This window comes from Rhineura floridana, chromosome 3, assembly GCF_030035675.1.
Source record: "Rhineura floridana isolate rRhiFlo1 chromosome 3, rRhiFlo1.hap2, whole genome shotgun sequence".
NCBI lineage: Eukaryota > Metazoa > Chordata > Lepidosauria > Squamata > Rhineuridae > Rhineura > Rhineura floridana.
The window spans coordinates 190,966,173-190,984,133 of NC_084482.1; the positions used below are offsets into that span (position 1 = coordinate 190,966,173).

General features: G+C 47.2%; 1 protein-coding gene across 3 annotated transcripts in view; it reads left to right on the forward strand.

The window, feature by feature from the left end:
- The window catches only part of GABBR1 (gamma-aminobutyric acid type B receptor subunit 1), a 47,862-nt gene that overhangs the window by 2,927 nt on the left and 26,974 nt on the right, over window positions 1–17,961 (forward strand). For all 3 annotated transcript variants that reach the window (XM_061618967.1, XM_061618965.1, XM_061618966.1), the window contains exons 2-7: window positions 4,313–4,447; window positions 5,493–5,663; window positions 9,273–9,374; window positions 14,336–14,401; window positions 15,955–16,146; window positions 17,542–17,784. In XM_061618967.1, coding sequence (XP_061474951.1) covers window positions 4,313–4,447; window positions 5,493–5,663; window positions 9,273–9,374; window positions 14,336–14,401; window positions 15,955–16,146; window positions 17,542–17,784 — 909 coding nt within the window. The remainder of the gene's footprint in view (window positions 1–4,312; window positions 4,448–5,492; window positions 5,664–9,272; window positions 9,375–14,335; window positions 14,402–15,954; window positions 16,147–17,541; window positions 17,785–17,961) is intronic.

The following is a 17,961-nucleotide window of genomic DNA, read 5'->3' on the forward strand; positions in this document are numbered from 1 at the left end:
ACTGATGGGCAGCAGTTCTCCAGGGTTTCAGACCCAGGTCTGCCCCAGCCCCACCTGGATATGGCAGGGACTGAACCTGGGACCTTCTGCATGGAAAGCAGATGCTCTGCCACTGAACAGCCTTTACTCTACAGCCTTTACCCAGAACACGTTCATCTGCATTTGGTTCCTCTTTGACTCTTCCTAGAGTCATGAACTTGATTGAATGCCTTTTCCAGGGTTGTTGGCCTAGAGCAGTGTTCTTCAGCCGTGGGTCGCCAGATGCTGTTGGACTGCAATTCCTATCACTCCTGCCACTGACTAACCTGGGAGGTGCAGTCCAAAAACATCCAGGGACCTCAAGGTCGAAGAACACTGGCCTAGAGGGACACTGGTGAAATTCTACTAGGAACTTCGGGGGGGGGACAGTTGGGGAGTCCCACTTTTTTTTACCGTGACAGCTCTTTCTCTCCTAGAGTTCACTTTCAAGCCAAAGTCATAAACACATTTTCCCACTCCTGGTGCTCCAGGATTTTATGAAACCGTGGGGAAGAAAGTGTCTGTGTATGTGTGAAGCACAGCCAGTATGAGACTGAGTTGGAGGAGTGTGCAAGACGAGGAGGCACTCCAGCATCCTAGCACACAAACTGTGCAAGAGCCTCTAAGGGTCTTGCCTGCCTCAACTGGGAACGTGTTCCAGAGTCCCCCACCCTTCAACTGCAAATATGGTTGCAGACAGATCTGGGCCTAGAGAAGTGGCCAGCCTTGTCAAGTATGCCCCTCCCAGCTGTTTACTTGTTAATTTATATATACTGTAATATTCTAAATAGTGTCCTGTGCGAAAGAGGCTGTGCTATTTAGGTAAGGGTGTAATGCAAAAGTGACCAGAGTTCTTTCAAATTTGATTCTGCAGACAACCAGCATGGCATTTATACAGCCAAATTCTTGCCGCATGATCTCCAGTTTATTTTTTTTTCCATTGCACATTCATGCTTTGTGTATTCATTCACTCTACCTCTTGTGCAATTGTGCTTGCTTTTGCACCCTAGGAAACTTCCTTATACTGAGTCAGACCACTGGTGTCTTGAGCTCAGCTCTGTCTACACTGACTAGCAGTGGCTCTCCAGAGTTTCAGACAGGGGACGTTCCCAGTCCTTTCTGGAAGTGCCAGGACTTGAACCTGGCACCTTCCGCATGCAAAGCAGATGCTGTACCATTGAGATACCCGCCCTTCCTAACGGTGCTTGGGTTCCCCATTGTACATGCTTGTGCCTTTCTTGAGGCTCAAATCCTTTTTGATTTCCAATACATGTGTTCATACCCGCAGACAACCCATCCGATTCCGGTCTAATGTGTTCCCACACCTTCACACGTCTGCAATTTATGTTCATTGAATTTCAGGATTGGAGCATCCATTGTGGCTGACTTATCAAAATGTACCATGGGCCCAAAATGGGAAGAGAAATTGGCAGAGTGGGGGGAATAGAACAGCTCTCACCGTATGGCTTAAGCCTTCTAGGGTATCCTCACAGCCAAGCATTGCCTGGGAGCAAGCCATGTCTCTTGTTGCCAAGCTGGAATGACTGTTGGCTTTCATCAGTAGTACTGGAAAGGCAATTGAAATGTAGCTCTTTGTTTCACATGTTGCGATAAATTAGGCCACCTTTTCCCCTCCCTGGATTGGGAAGTGAAGCCAAGCACCTTGCCCACTTTTTGCTGGGTTATTTGCTGGGATACTTACCTTTTGCCTTCCCAGTGGCACATGCCTGTGGATCGGTTGCATTGCCCTGGGCACGGTGAAGAGTAAAGGTGGCCGTGTGTGTGTGTGTGTGCGCTCGCATGTGTGCACACATGGTTTCCAAGAAGGCCCATATTGCAGCAAATTGAGTTTGCACTTCATGTTTAGAAGATAAGAAGAAATCAGGCCAAGGGCCCACCTAGTCCAGCATCCTGGTCTCATAGTAGCCTACCAGATGCTTATGGGAAGCCCGCAAGCAAGATCTGAGTGCAACAGCTACTCTCCCTACTTGTGATTCTCAGCAACTGGTATTCAGAGACATACTGTCTCCAACAGTGGAGGGGGAACATGGCCATAGTCCCATGTACTAACTTTGGCAAACTGATTCAGATTCTGTGCCTCCTCCTTCTCCGCCCTCCACAAACACAAGCGCCCTCCCACTCTCTGTCTGGCTGTGCCCACGCTCATGCCCCAATCTATGTATTGCTTCCATGTCCCCTGCTATCCGCGGCTGTAGACATCCGTCTCCCATAAGTCCCCGACTTTCTATTTACCCCAAAGCAAAGTCTGTCTCCTCTCCACCCACCCCCTTGTTCTCAGCCACTCTTTCCCAGACCCTGATCACAGCCACCCATCCGCCCCTCTTATCCATCAGTCTCTCTCTCTCTCTCTCTCTCTCTCGTTGTGTGTCCCTCCTCCCACGCACGTGCATCCAACACCCCTCCCCGCTTCCCAGTCCCTGCCGTGCTGGTTCTTCTTTTTCTCTCACTCCCCCTCTTTTGCTACCCTGCGTGCTTCTCCGTCACCCCCCCACACACACCCTGCATTCCCTTTTGTTCCCTCCCCATTGAAGCCCCACTCCCTGGCGCTGACAGGTTGCCGTGGCAGCGCCTGCCGATGGGGTTGCCATGGAAACTGATCCTCTTTCCCGGGCGGCAATGCCCTGAATAATTCATCATCCCCTTGCGGTGGAGGCAAAAGGCCAGAAGCCGGATGGGCGGCAGTGGTGGGGAGAAGTAGAGGGTGGGATGGCTGACACATTTGTCCAGAGAGAGAGAGGGCAGGGCAGGGTAGAGGTCAGATGGGGAGTGTGGGAACAGCTATACAGAGGGGAAAGGGCATTTGTTGCCTGTTCAGTCACTTGGAGGTAGAGGGTATATTGGCAGCTGTATTTTGGCACTAGCATGCCGACCTACTGTTCGGAAAGCCAGCAGGTCCCATGTTCTGTTTGTTATCTCAAAGAATGGAGCTTCCATGTTCAGAGACAGCGTATTTCCAATATCAGTTGCTTGAGACCAATGAGAGTGGAGGGTTGTCTCCCATTATGTCTTGCCAGTAGAATCGAGGGTGCAGGAGCAACCTGGCTGCTGGCCATTAATGGGGAGGAGGGCAGGAAGAGTGCTAGACTAGATGGGCCCTTTGGCTTATCCCAGCAAGAAAACCCATCCTTGGTTATATAATGACCCCGCTTGCGTTTGCTCTTGTCCCAAGTTTCTTTCTGCATATTGGTGACATAAAGGTGACTGAATCAATCTAATACAGGACTTAAGAGAGGAGGAGCCCAGGCCATCAACTGCCCACCACTGTTCAGACCTTGTGCAGGATCCAGCTTTGTCTTTTCTTCCGAGTGATGGTTCTGTCCCCGCCCTCCAACTCTAGCACAGCACCTCCATTGCTCAGGGCAGATCAGATCTGCCTGTCTGTTGACTCCCTGTTTAAAAAGAACCTTCTCTCCCCACTCCTGCACCAGACCAAGGACTCTGGTCCACAGCTGTTGGCCTTGTTTCTTAAGCCTGGGTTAAGCAGCGGAGACTTCTCCAAATGTTTTTGCTTTTCATAGGGTGGGGATCACCAAAGGGCAGCAGTCCACTTGAGAGTGGACTGCTTATCTGCATTTGATTCCCCTTTGCCACCTCGTCTTCCTCTTATCATCCTTCGGATGGAAATATAGGAAACACCGTTGGGCCCAAGGCTGAGAGTGCCAGTCTGCAGATTAATTCTACTTAAGTTGCACACCCAGGAACATAGGAAACGGCCTTATACTGAGCCAATCCATTGGTCTGGCTCATTCAGTATTGTCTGTTCTGACAGACAGCTGCTCTCCAAGGTCTCCAACAGGAGCCTTTTAAAACCCTACCTGGAGATGCCGGGGATTGAACTTGGGACCTTCTGCATGCAAGCTCTATGATTGCATCACAGTCCCTCAGGCCTTTCTCCTCTCCGTTCATCGAGCTTCCTCTTCAAGATCCATTTTGCTAGCAGAGCCTTTTTCATCCCATGCTATGTCACCTTATCCAAATTTCCATGGCTACCTCCCATCTTCGCTACTAACATACAAAGCGCTAACCTTCTGTGCCTGCTCCTATCTGATTCAATTGCAGCTCCTTTGGACAACAACCACATCCTGCTGCTGTGTTACGTACAATGTCTAGTATGTGATCCGGTTTGAATTAAATAACTGATTCAGCAGCAGTTGCCTTCAACCTTTCTCCAAGTGTCTCCTGGGTTTGTTCTGAGTGTGTGGGGAGTGCAGGTTAGGAATACATCAGCACCTTTGTGACAGGATTTGTGCTCTGTCCACCCTACTGCACATAGTGTGAACCTGGAGTGGCCACCAAATTCCTCTACGAGCTCCTCTACAATGATCCCATCAAGATCATCCTTATGCCAGGCTGCAGCAGTGTTTCCACCCTGGTGGCTGAGGCTGCGCGTATGTGGAACCTCATTGTGGTGAGCACCTTTTGCTTTGTGTGTGCGGTGGTTGTGGACGTTATGGGAGAAGGTCTTAAGGTGAACCAGGGTTCAGCTCAGCAACCAGTTTCCAGCCCTGAAATACTTGAGGAGAATGCCTCTGAGCATATTGCTCTCAACACTGAGCTAGCACGGCTTGGCCTGGGATCGTGGGAGAAAGTTTTCCGGTTAAACCTACCTGAGAACCACAATGGGGGCTTCCAGACTGTGTCTGTTTTCAGGTGGGATTCACTTGGGAGGTCTTGTGCAACAAACCTGCTTCCCCAAAAGATTAGACTTTTTGCAATAAGGAAAGTGACAGGAAAATGCATTGGCAAGTATGGAATAGCACTTGCTTTGATGCAATGTCATTTGACCTCCTCACCAACAAATCAGTGTCAATGCGCAATAAAGAGATCATCTGGGGGACTCCCCAGACATCCTTTCTGTTGCACATCCATGATGACTTATATTCATGTTGCTATCTGGGCCATCACACATTCGATACTGTTTGCACCTGCAGACATTTTGGGGTGGTTACACTGCGTCATTTCCAATTAGCGCATATCCTGTAACTTCCTGCTAAAGTCCCATAACTTTTTGTAGCACAAGTGTTCTGGTTTATTTTTGTCCCGCTTTTGTTGTGCTGTAGCCCCTCTGGACAGCAGTAATGTGGTAGCATTGGGGAAGCATCGCAGAACAAGCTGGAGCAGAATAAACTCACCACTAGTGCTCTCTTATTGTGTCAAGAACATGTTGCAAAATACACCTGCAATAAACACCAGTCTGGAGGGGCCCCAGAAAGTGCCCAGTGTCTTAGCCAGAGCACCTCTAGAAAACAAATCTGGGAGCAGACTGGAGCAGGCTCTTGAATTTGAGGGATAAGGCCAGAGTGTTGGTGGTGTGATGAAGCCAGATTTACATGCTTGAGTGAAGGGTGGGTGGCTAGGAAACCTTGATACTACCAGAGCTAGATGAGGCCGGTGTTGGCATGTTGGTCTTTTTAGCTATGCCTCTATCATCATAATCTTCTTCTTCCTTGCAGCTGTCGTACGGCTCCAGCTCTCCAGCCCTCTCCAACCGCCAGCGCTTCCCCACCTTCTTCCGGACGCACCCTTCGGCCACACTGCACAACCCTACGCGCGTGCAGCTCTTCAAGAAGTGGAGCTGGACCAAGATCGCCACCATTCAACAGACCACAGAGGTGTTCACCTCGGTATGGAGCCCCAATCCTGTGCAGAAACATCCAGCTATAACCTTTCAGGCATTCTGTGACTTCTAGCAGCCAGGCCCCAATCCCAGCCCTGATTATATATCACCATGATGCCAGGCAGGTGCACTGCTAGGTACTTAAAAGGTCTCTGGGCACAGGCCCATAATGTAACTATGAAGAAAAATTGCGTGTGCTCCTGAGAAATTAAAACGGTGGGTGGCTGGGGCCCCAACAACATTGTACTTTGCAGGGCGCCTAGGTGCCCTATAAGCAAGGTTTTTTAAAAAAAGTTTGTAAGTTTGAAAAAAGAGGGTGGAAGGGACTTGTTACAAAAGAGCCAAGGCTCAGATCCCCTGGGCTAACCCCAGCAATGCCCCGGATGCCAGTCCTAGCCCAAGAACAATACATGAGGTTTATCAAGTCTCCTTGCAATATACAGCCCCCAAGATTTGATCGATTCTAGCATTGACCAAGGACAACATTGATTCTCAAGGGTCCCCTTTAAGTTCTGTGGTGCCAAAGAAATGGGCTGCAATCTGTTAAACACGATTAACATATAAATCTACATTATACTGAGTCAGGGCTCATCTATTCCCTACTGCTTACTCTGGCTGGCAGCAACTCTCCATGCTGGTTGGGGCTGATAGGAGCTGTGCTCCAAAATATCTGGAGGGCACCAGATTGGGAAAGGCTATTTTAAGGGGTTATTTATCTACCTGAACTCATCTTGTGAATTCCCAAACTTCAGCAGGCTATTTAAGTGTATGTGTTTCACAGCACAAAGACCCCTTCCCTGAAGTGAACTCACAACCTTAAGGCTGAGCTCTTCTTCTTTAATCAATCTAATCTAAAACACAACTAAAAAGTAATGTCTTTTTAAGAATCTTAATCCTCATTGGATATGACATTTCCTTCAGCCATAACAATCATCCCTTGGTCCTACACAGAAATGGGCAACTCAAAATCCATGAGTTGTCCCATGATATTAGAATCCTGAAGCTTTCATCTTTCTTTCAATTTCTGGTCCTTATCATGATCAGGATATCTTGAAAATATTATCCTTAATGAGTACAGTCAAATCAATATGGATTATATTTATTATGCACGCTGTTAATTACAGGATAAGGTGGTTAGGCCCGGTGCTAGTGGGCAACCAGGTCAGGCACTGGCCAAGGGCACCTAGGGCTGGGAGGGTGGTGCTCCTGCTGCAGATCCCTGCCACCACTGGGGCGTGGGGCGTGATCGCAAATCATGACCAGATGGTGGTACAGATCAAGGAGCTGGAGCGTCACTCTCCCAGGCAACACCACCCCCACCTATGTGCAACCAGCACACCCTCAAATATGCCTGGTTGCGCATTATGCCTCCCAGGCATGCATGCTGATGCAGCGATGCAAGAGGTGGTGTGGCCGGGTTTATTTAGTGTGCGCACAGGGGCAGGGGCCCGCTGCGCTCTGATGCCGTCCCTGAAGGCTGGGGAAGACAAGTGTCTGGCTCAAGGAGCGTAGAGTCTAAAGTCAGACAGCTGAGGGGAGAAAGAAGGAATCGGATAGGAGAGATGTGCGGGAAATGAAAACAGGAAGAGGCAAGGATGTTGTGAGTATGCCTCCAGAGTGCTCTCTCTGGCATAAAGTGTATGTCTTGGTCTCTTTTTCCTACTGAATCTTAATAAATGTCATCTAAGATCTCTGCTGAGTGCTGTTTCTCTCCAAGATGTCCTATGAAGAATTACTGCCTTCTAGTTTCAGACAAGGAAATTGCGCAAATGGCACCAACAAGCAAGTGGAGCATGTCCACCAGCTGTGTCCCGATGATGTGTCCATCACATTAATGCAAATGTAAAGCAAATGAAGCTATTTTTGTGTGGACAGTGATAGGCAAATAGGCTACAGCCTTCCATGTTTCATTGTGGTACATTTCCACTGGCTTGCTGAGGGCCGAGCAATTGTCTTTCTGCTGAAACCTTTCTTAGTCTTTTGTCTAATCTCAGTTCTTAACCAGAGCCATTTAGAAATTTTGTGTGGCTATAGCGGAGTTGGTAAATGCAGAGCATGGCTGGTAAGAGAAACATTTCATGACTCTTACAGAATTGTGGGAATCTGTATTAGGAGTATTAGTATTTAAACTAGGGTCACAATGGAACACAGATTTAAGCACCTTTAGGGCCAGAATCCCATGTTACATTATTCACATGTTTATTAAAAAGATGCTTAAACTAACCATTTTTATTTTGAAAGAACAGAGAACAATCCCCATCCAGATTGGGGCCCTTACTTACTTATTTAAAACATTTGTATGCCACCCGTTATACAATAGATTCAGGGCAGTGAACAACAAAGCCATTGGTTTCCATGGACTTAAATCAAATGGCATTGGGTGCACTAAACATTGTATTAGACCAGGGGTGGGGAATCTACAGCCATCCAGATGTTGCCGGACTACAACCCCCATTGTCCCTGCTTATTGGCCATGCTGGCTGGGACTGATGGGAGTTGGAGTCCAGCGACATCTGGAAGGCAGCAGTTTTCCCATCCCTGTGTTAGATGATCACTCAGTGTGAGCAAGCTGGATTGGGACATAGTCCCAGCCACGGAAAATGGAGCTACTCACCCTCAACATTTCCTTCATAGACTCCCAGCTATCTTTCACTTGATAAAGGATCACCAGCAAATTCCTTTCTCTTTGACCTCTCCCTTACTTTCTCAGCTGTCGAGTTGTACCTGTCTCTTGCCTCCCGCGCCTTGCCCATGAGTAGGCCTCTACTTGCCAACAGGCTGTTACTCATCAGACGCATATAGCACAGTTGAGGGCAAGTAGCTAGAGGGTGGTTCTTGTTAAATCAATGCAGGAAGAAAATGGTTTTGGTTTTTTAAAAACCCTGCTATGCTGTAGGTCCTATCCATTTTGGGGGCACTTGTGGTTGCTTTTTCTTTTCTTTAAAAAAGAGAGCATTTTAAAAAGATAATAATGCTGGGAAAAACAGAAGGGAGTAGAAAAAGAGGAAGGCCAAACAAGAGATGGACTGATTCCATAAAGGAAGCCACAGACCTGAACGTACAAGATCTGAACAGGGTGGTTCACAACAGATGCTCTTGGAAGTCACTGATTCATAGGGTCACCATACGTCGCCGTTGACTTGGAGGCACATAACAACAACAACTTAACCTGTAATTGAGTCAAATTCTGTGATCTGACTGTGTTATGCAAATTAAGCTGTCACCTATTTTTGCATATGTTGGATAATTTGTTTTTGTTTTGCTTGCCATGGCAAGAGGCAAGGAGTTGTGCAGAACCCCTGTCCAGTAAAACAGTGCTGACCTTCCAGAAAAAGTTTCTGAAATTTTATTAGTTGTTATCCTACAGCTGCAGGGGCTAGAAACTTTATAAAAAATAAAAACTGAAATTCTTAGGAAGCTGCATTGTCTGTTGGATACCAAATGTCCTGTCTAAGTGAAATTGCAGAAGCACAGAGTGCACACATCTGATTTTGTTTAACCCTAATCCTGAAGTGTCACTATCGTCACCTACTTTAACATTACTCATACACTGAACCATTGCCCTACCAACACCTATTTCTTTGTCATCACGGTGCCTCCTTCTGTATTCCCATAGACCTTGGATGACCTGGAGGAGCGAGTCAAAGAGGCTGGCATTGAGATCACTTTCCGCCAAAGCTTCTTCTCTGACCCTGCTGTGCCTGTCAAGAATCTTAAGGTGATCAAAGTGGTTGTGAGGGGTGTGTGTACTGCCATAAGTTTAGGATCATCATACCTTAGAAACTACCTTCTCCCCAGGTAACCCGCTGAAATCTCTGGGACCCACCAAGGACTCCCACTGAATTATATTACCTATATGTCACGTTCAGAAGCAAGAGCACAAAAAAGAGGCATCCATGTGCCTCCCCCTCCCAACTCCATAGGAAGCTGCCTTGTACCAGGAGTAAGTGTACAACTAGGGTGCTACTGGAGGGGTTAAGACTAGGGTGGCCACATATTTGCATCACATGTGCACATGCTAATTTATATGCAGGTGCATAGTTAGAAATAGTTCCTATAATTTACATTGACAGTACATCCCACCCAAGTGAGGAAGATAGCGACCTGATGATCTGTGTGCCTGCTCAGACTGCTATCCAGCGGCAAGTTCGAGGCCCCTGCTCTTAGGCTCCTTTGTCTTTAAACCTGAACTTGGACTGGCTATCCCTTCAGGCAGAGGACGCCTTCAGATGGAGGATTCATGGGTTTTTATTCAATGCAGCGCTCAGCAGACCGTTCTGTCGGCGCAAGGGTTTCTCCTTCGTGACAGAATGCTCTTCCTGTCTCCTCTCCCTGTATGCCCCTTAAATCTGTTCTGGGTTTTCCCCCAACCCTCCAGAGTAGATTTGGGGACAGTTGGGGGGTGAGGAGGAACGGGAAAATCCTGTTGCATTAGCCCTTGCGTTGGCACATCTCTTTAGCTGGAAACTGCCCAAGGTCACCCTTGAGGGCCCCTTCATTCAATCCATGAAAGGGGATTACGGGTGCAATCCTAACCCCTGACTGGCAGCAGCAGGGCTTGATGGAACAGCACAGCTAGTGCTACTTCCATAGCCCCGGCACTTGTGCTGACCAGAGAGGGGCAGGGGAGCCAGATAGTGGGAGGGGCAGGGGTGAAAATGCCCCTTCACTGTGCCAGCGACCATGCTAGTGCAGCAAAGAAGCCCAGACTGAGCCCATTGCTGATGTGTATTTAGGATCCAGGGGATCCTGTGCCAGCCCAGTCCTGTCCCCTCCCCACCCCCAAACGCCTGTTTTAGGGGTTTCTGCTGGAATATAAATTTAATAAATAATCATAGTAATACCACCGGCAGCTTCTGCCTGCTGTTAGGGTATTTCTTCACTGGAGAAGACTGCTCAAGCTGGGCAGAGGTTGACACCACCACTCCATTAAAAACCAGCATGGTGGATGGGGGTTGTGGATTGCTTTGTCTTTGTCTATGTGTTTTTGCACGTGCAACCCATGTGCTTTTACTATGTGGGGCAGCTTCAGGGGCTTTGTGTGGGGGCCCATGTCCATCTTGCAATCTGACAGCACAATCTTATTCATGTTTACTTGAAGGCAAGCTCCGCTACGTTCAGTGAGGCTTAACTCCTCAGTATGTGTGTTACATAGGCTTGCTGCCTTCAAGAGGGTACATCTTGTGAGCCATCGCCCTACGTCTCCGTGGCCTCTGCTCACCTCTAGAGAAGGGAGTCATGCCTCCATCCCTGCCTGCAGTCAGTCTGTAGGTAGCAGCAGCTGCACAGCCAGCTATCTTTTTAGCCTGGGGAAGGGAGGGTTGATATTTGAGAATGCCCCTGATGTGAGCAGGGGTGGGTGCATGGTGTGCAGTATTACTCCAGGCAATAGAGTGTGTGCATGTGTGTATGGCGAAAGTAAATTAGGTATGAGGCAGGTTACCAAATCAATTCATTGGATCCTCCCCACACACCAAACTCCCATTACTTGGCTGACTGCTGATGATGTTTCTGTATAGTTAGATTTTAATAGCTATACTGTACAGAGATTTTGGTTTTTGGTTTAGAAAAATGTTTTTAATGCATGGTTATCGAGATACCATTGAAACATTGATCCTGTGTTAGAAATGTATTGTTGCTGTTGTTCTTGAAATACTTATTGATTTTTTAATATGTTTGTTTACCTTGTATACGATACATACGAACAGAAGATGAGCCCTGCTGGATCAGACCAAAGGCCCATCTAATCCAGCCTCCTGTCCTCACAGTGGTCAGTCCAATGCCCGTTATCAGCCTGCAAGCAGAACTCGCATGCCACAGCCTGTCCTTGCCTGCATCTCCCAGCAACTGGTATTCAGAGGCCTGCTGCTTCTGACAGTGGGGGGAGAGCATAGCCATTGTGGCTAGTAGCCATTCATAGCCTTCTCCTCCATGAATTTGCCTAATCCTCTTTTAAAGCCACCCAAGGTGATGGCCCTCACTACCTCCTATGGGAGTGAATTCCGTAGTTTAACTACGCACCATGTGAAGAAGTACCTTCTTTTGTCTGTCCTGAATCGTCCAACATTCAGCTTCATTGGTTGTCCACGAGTTCTAGTATTATGAGAGAGGTTTTCTCCCTGTCCACTTTCTCCATGCCATCCATAATTCCCAGCCACCTTTGAACACAATTTCTTTTGTGGAAAGCTGGCGTATAAATTAAAAGTTCAATCTAAAATCCGTGAGATTGTCTTACATGCCTCCATGCTCCAAGCCACGGCTACACACCTGCTGCAAGCCTGCTGTTTTGGGTGGGCAGGGAGGGTGGGGGGAACTGCCACTAACATTCAGTGCTTCGCTCGTTCTGGCAGCTGCCATCCCCTGAGCTGACAGATGGACAGGCACCCTCCCCGCCCCCCAGTCCTCCTGACAGCTTCTGCTCAGGAGAGAGCTGATGCCACCAAAATGAATGAGCCAGATACTGCAGCAGTACTTAACATCCCTGCTGGCCTTCCTTCCTTCCTTCCTTCCTTCCTTCCTTCCTTCCTTCCTTCCTTCCTTCCTTACAAGAAGCATCCAGCAGCAGCAGCACTCAGAATATAGCTGCTTGTTTTCTTTTCCTATGAGTGAATGGCTGTGTTCATCCCCGCAGAAGAAAATTAGAGCTGTATATTTTTATTTGTCAAGTTGCTTTGAGTCTTTTTTATTGTATAAAGCAACTGATAAAGGAAAATAACATTAATCATCATACTTCCCTCCTACTTCCCTCCCCCCCCCAAGAGTTGTGCCCAGGGGTGTAGTTTTCTGGGGTCTCGGGGTGTGTGTCTAAGGCCCCTTACTTTTTTGGGAACAGGGTCCCTCTGTCTCCAGCATTCTACAAACCAATCATCATGAAAGGAGAGTGTGGTGGCCACTAAGAAGAGACTTGTAACATTCCTTGTCCTTTCAGAGCCATCAGAGTGAAAGGAGGTGAGTCAGCCACTGAGGAGACTCTTCTCAGTAGCTAACAGTCTCCCTTTTCATGCTTATTGACTCCTAGGAATGTCTGTTGTGGGAGAAGGCATTGACAAGGATTGCATTCTCAACCCCACAGCAAAAAAGGCGGGGTACATGGCTGTGGCTAACATGAAGGGACCCTGCACTTCTGAATTTGTCTCTACACTACTGGTTGTGCCACCTAACTTTATAGGGCCAGGGTACCTTATAAGCATTGGATGGTATTCTGCGCCAGTCCTATTCAGAGTAGACCCCTTGAATTTAATGGACATGACTAACTTAGGTTCATTAATTTCAGTTGGTCTTCCCAAAGTGGGACTTAGTTAAATGCAACCTATCATGCCCATTCCTCTGCCCTCCCCCTCTTCCCCACAACAAGGAATTTAAAAATCATGACATCAGAGAACCAGGTTTGGTAGGGTCTATTAATCATTAATGAAACCACATTACAGATTCACTGGCATTAGGTCTGCAGGAATAAGCAACAGAAAAAAATAACAACCAAATGGGGGAGTGTGTGTTTCACGCCAAATGCCTTTATTGCCTTCAAATATGCAGAATTCATAGCTAGATATGTGCAACCACCTTGTGTGCCAGTCTTGATTAGCAGCAGTAAGTTCAGGACAAACAAAAGAAAGTCCTTTTTTGCACAATGCACAGTTGGCGCAGGAATTCACAATTAGATGGTGATGCCACTAGCCTGGATGACTTTTTGAAAGGATCAGACAAAGTCATATTAGTCATGGTAGCTAAATAGAATTTCCATAATCAGAGGGAGCATACCTCTGAGGACTGGTTGCCTGCTGAGACACACAATCGGAAATAACCATCACACGCCGCTTGTGAGCTTTCAGAAGCATCTGACTTGCCTCTCTTAGAAAATTAATGCTAGGCTGGATGGATCCTTGGTCTGATCCCAGCAAGGTAATTTCTATGCCTCTGCATACCAGTTGCTGGGAATCACAAGCGGGCAGAGTGGCTGTTGCTCTAAGGTCCTTCTTGTGGTCTTCCCATAATGGGCATCTGGTTGGCCACTGCTGGTACAGGATCTTGGACTACATGGGCCTTTTATGTGGCCTGGTCCATCAGGACGTTCCTGATGTTCTTAAGTTCTCTGGCTTTGTTTCCACAATCTCTGAGAAACTTCTTTACTAATCATCCTCCCACGTGTCAGTTCATTCTATTGCTAAGGTGTCAAATAATCAACAAATTGGGAGGTTTTATGTTTATCAGTGTAAAAATGAGCAGTGGAAGCAACAAATTCTGGATGTCATATTAATGACATAATAGCACACAAACTCATTTCCACTGACACATTTGGGCCAATAGAAAGCAGCCTCCCCTTTCATGCTGATTGGCTCCTAGGAGCGTCTGTTGTGGATCCGGAGAGGACACGAAGAGCAAGGGACACGAGGAAAAGTAGAAAAAGGGGTGTGGCTGTGAGAGGGTGTGATGTGACTCTCATGAAGGGACCCTGCACTTCTGAATTTTCCAGTGCACTACTGACCTCTGCTTTCATATGCCAGTAGGATAGCGGTAGGGTATATACACAGATATGTATACCTGAACGGATAGATGTACGTTTCATTCAAGTCACTGTGTGTACAGTAAGCTGCATGCTCATACTTTTGTGATTAATATTTGATAGTGTTTGTCTCTGTGGGAATTTCTTCTGGTCATCTGATCCCTCTTTTCCCCTTTCAGCGCCAGGACGCTCGCATCATTGTTGGGCTCTTTTATGAGACTGAGGCACGAAAGGTCTTCTGTGAGGTAGGTGCTCAGAGGCGGAGGCGCCTGTTATCCTCTCAGGGAGTACAGGAGGCTGCAGCGGCAGTGCTTCCTTAAGTCCATCCCATCCCACCAGCGTCCCTAGAGATAGGTCCTGGTGTTGGAACAGGGCCTCAAATGTGTGTTGAGAGGGAAGGAGAGAGATTCATGTTGTTTTTACTCCTTGGATGTTTTTACCTACCCACCCCGTCATCGTAAAACCCCAGGGCAGGTTACATCAATGTAAAAATACAATATTAACATCAGTTAAAACAATTCATAATCAAAAGAATAGGGTGGGTCCTTAAATTGCTCTCTCTTAGGTGTCAAAAGCCAGGTGTGACTATACAGTGAAGGTGTCAGACACATCTCTGTGGGGAAGGAATTCCATAATTTAGGCCAGGGGTGAGAAACCTTTTCTGGCTGGCAGGCCAGATCTTTATCTCCCTACCCCCTGGTGGACCAAATGTGGCAGGTGGGCAAGGCTGCCCACCTTGTCAGTCGCCTGGCATCACTGTGTTGTCATCTGATACTGCAATTTGAAGTCCCAATTGTCAGGACTTCAAAACACAGCAAGGTTTGAAAGATCTTTTGCTGTTTGCAAGGGCTCTAAAACAACCCCCACACTCCTGTTTGAGCCTCTGGTTTGTGGAGGTTCAAACAGGAATGCTGGCCTGCTTGAACTGAGCAGGATTTAATCCCCACTCATTAGCTGGTGAATGGGGATTAGAACCTGCTGTCTTGGTTGCACAAGCCTGTTCCTTGCTGGGAACAGGAGCACATACCCAGTGCAGGATTTAACCCTGGTGATGTCAGCTGATGGACAGGTGCCTGTGGTTTGGAAAAAATGGCCTCACGGGCCAATTTGGACCCCTTAATGTCCTAAGATTGGCCTGAGGACCAGAGGTTCCCCACTCCTGGCTTAGGGGCTGACACCCCCTGAACATTCAAGAGTGGCAGAACTACTGTCTGCTGAGCTTAAAACTTGAGAAGGCCTGTAGGGAAGAGTGTGGTCTTTCAGATATTTGGGGCCTAAGTTGTTTAGGGCTTTAAAAGCTAATTTGAGCACCTTGAATTGAACCCAGAAATTCACTGGCAACCAATGCAGCCGTTTTACAATAGGGGTTATGTGAGTTTTAAATGGGACCCCAGCCAGTAATCTGGCTGCTGCAGAGATAGTAGAAAATGTGCAAATGGTAAGAGTTAGATAGGTTAGTGTGTTTGTGTGAGATAATGGACACGTGGAAGAATGTGTGCAGCCTGTCAGATGGCCTTTTGAGGAGAGCGAGATTTTACATTTAAAGTTAGAAGTTAGAAATGAAAGCTTACAAAAGGAGCAACAAGGGTGGCACTGAAGAGGTTAAGACTAGAGGGCCCAACTGTGCAACTATGTCAGACTATGACAGGGATAGGAGACTAGATGTGGCATATAAGGATCTGTAGGGTGGATGAGTCTCAGGACAGGCAGGCAGGCAAGCTGTGTGCGTGGTCCTAATTGGAGCATTCTTCTTGCTGGTTAACCTTCTCCTTTCCTCTTTTGTGGCACTGGGGCCCAGGTATACAAGGAGCGCTTGTTTGGGAAGAAGTATGTCTGGTTCCTGATTGGCTGGTATGCTGACAATTGGTTCCGCATCAAGGATGCCAATATTAACTGCACAGAGGAGGAGATGAGGGAGGCAGTGGAGGGGCACATTACCACCGAGATCGTCATGCTGAACCCAGAGAACACCCGCAGCATCTCCAATATGGTGAGGGAGAGTCTCAACGGGCAAGTGGGCTGGGGGAGGGCACTCGGTAGTTAATTTCTAAAATGATTGCTTGCCAGGACTTGCAAGCTCATTTGGAAGTCACACTCTCAGGTTTGGAAACCCTCACCTCTTAGAGCAGGGATGGAAGGATCTGTCAATTTTGGTTCTCTCGTTTTCTCATTTTTCCTGTCCTAAATTCAGTTCTCCACATTTCTGCAGCAATCTGTGGATTTTTTTTAAACATCCTCGTGAAAATTCTTCAGCATTTTAGTGCTCCTACTTCTCCTAATAAAACACATATTTAATGCATTTGTCTAACGTACACATTTTTGCAAGTAATTTCTCATAATATATGCATTTGTATCTTATTTTCACTAATATATTCATTTTTATGCACACTTTCCCCTAATGTACGCATTTTTGTAAACATTGGTTGGTTGGAGGACTGCATCGCAAAATTCAGATAAGTGCAAATTTCAAAGGGATGGTGGTGTTTCAGGTCTCATTTTGTTTCAGAAAGTGCGAATTTAATAGATTTGGCATTAAATGTGAATTGAATTGAATTTCTCCTCCATCCCTACCCTGAATCTGATTATTTGGTGGCAAAGGAAATGTATTCTGCATGTCTTCAAAAGTGCTGATTCTGGCTGAACATCAGGAAAAAGGTCCTGACTGTTAGAGCAGTACAACAATAGAACCAATTACCTAGGAAGGTGGTGGCTTCCCAACACTGGGAATATTCAAGAGGCAGCTGAACAGCCACCTGTCGGGAATGCTCTTGGATTCCAGGGGCTGGACTTGATGGCCTTATAGGCCCCTTCCAACTTTACTATTTTATTATTCTGTGATAAGTGGCTTGTGCCTTCAACAACAGTACTTGAAAGGTTGCCATGCACAGGAGGGCCAGGATCTCTTCTTGATCATCCCAGAGTGCAGGACATGGAATAATGGGCTCAAGTTGCAGGAAGCCAGATTTTGACTGAACATCGGGAAAAACTTCCTAACTGTTAGAGCGGTACGACAATGGAACCAATTACCTAAGGAGGCGGTGGGCTCTCCAGCACTGGAGACATTCAAGAGGCAGCTGGACAGCTACCTGTCGGGTATGCTTTGACTTGGATTCCTGCATCAGGAGGAGTTGGACTTGATGCCTTATAGGCCCCTTCCAACCCTGCTATTCTATGATTCTGTTGATTCATGTCTGGAGCTGATTTTGAGGGTGTGTGGGGAGGAGAGCTGGAGAGGACAGGAGAGAAAAAGGCAGTTCCATTGCATGCACAGAAGTCTTACGTGAGCAGAGCTCCAGTGCTGGATACAGCCCATTCTTGTATCAGCCTGACCAATAATTACATGTAAGGAGATAATTTTTACCTGTCCTTTGTTCCCCCGCCCCAGACATCACAAGAATTCATTGATAAGCTGACAAAGCGCGTGGAAAAATCTCCAGAGGAGACAGGTGGCTTCCAGGAGGCTCCGCTAGCCTATGATGCCATCTGGGCACTGGCTCTAGCACTCAACAAGACCTCGACTGAGCTGATGAAAAAAGGGATGCGTCTTGAAGACTTCAATTACAATAACCGGACCATCACAGATGAGATCTACCGGGCCCTCAACTCTTCGGCCTTTGAGGGCGTCTCGGTGAGCGGCTCCTGAACCCGATCTCCTGAGCACAGAATTTGAATGTTTGGGATAAAGAATGCTCATGTGACATTTTATTTATTTATTCATTTATTTGCAGCATTTGTCTGCCACCCAGTAACAGTGGGTGGCATCCAACAAAGTAGTTCTGCTAGCGCAAGGACTTTGGGTGTGCCA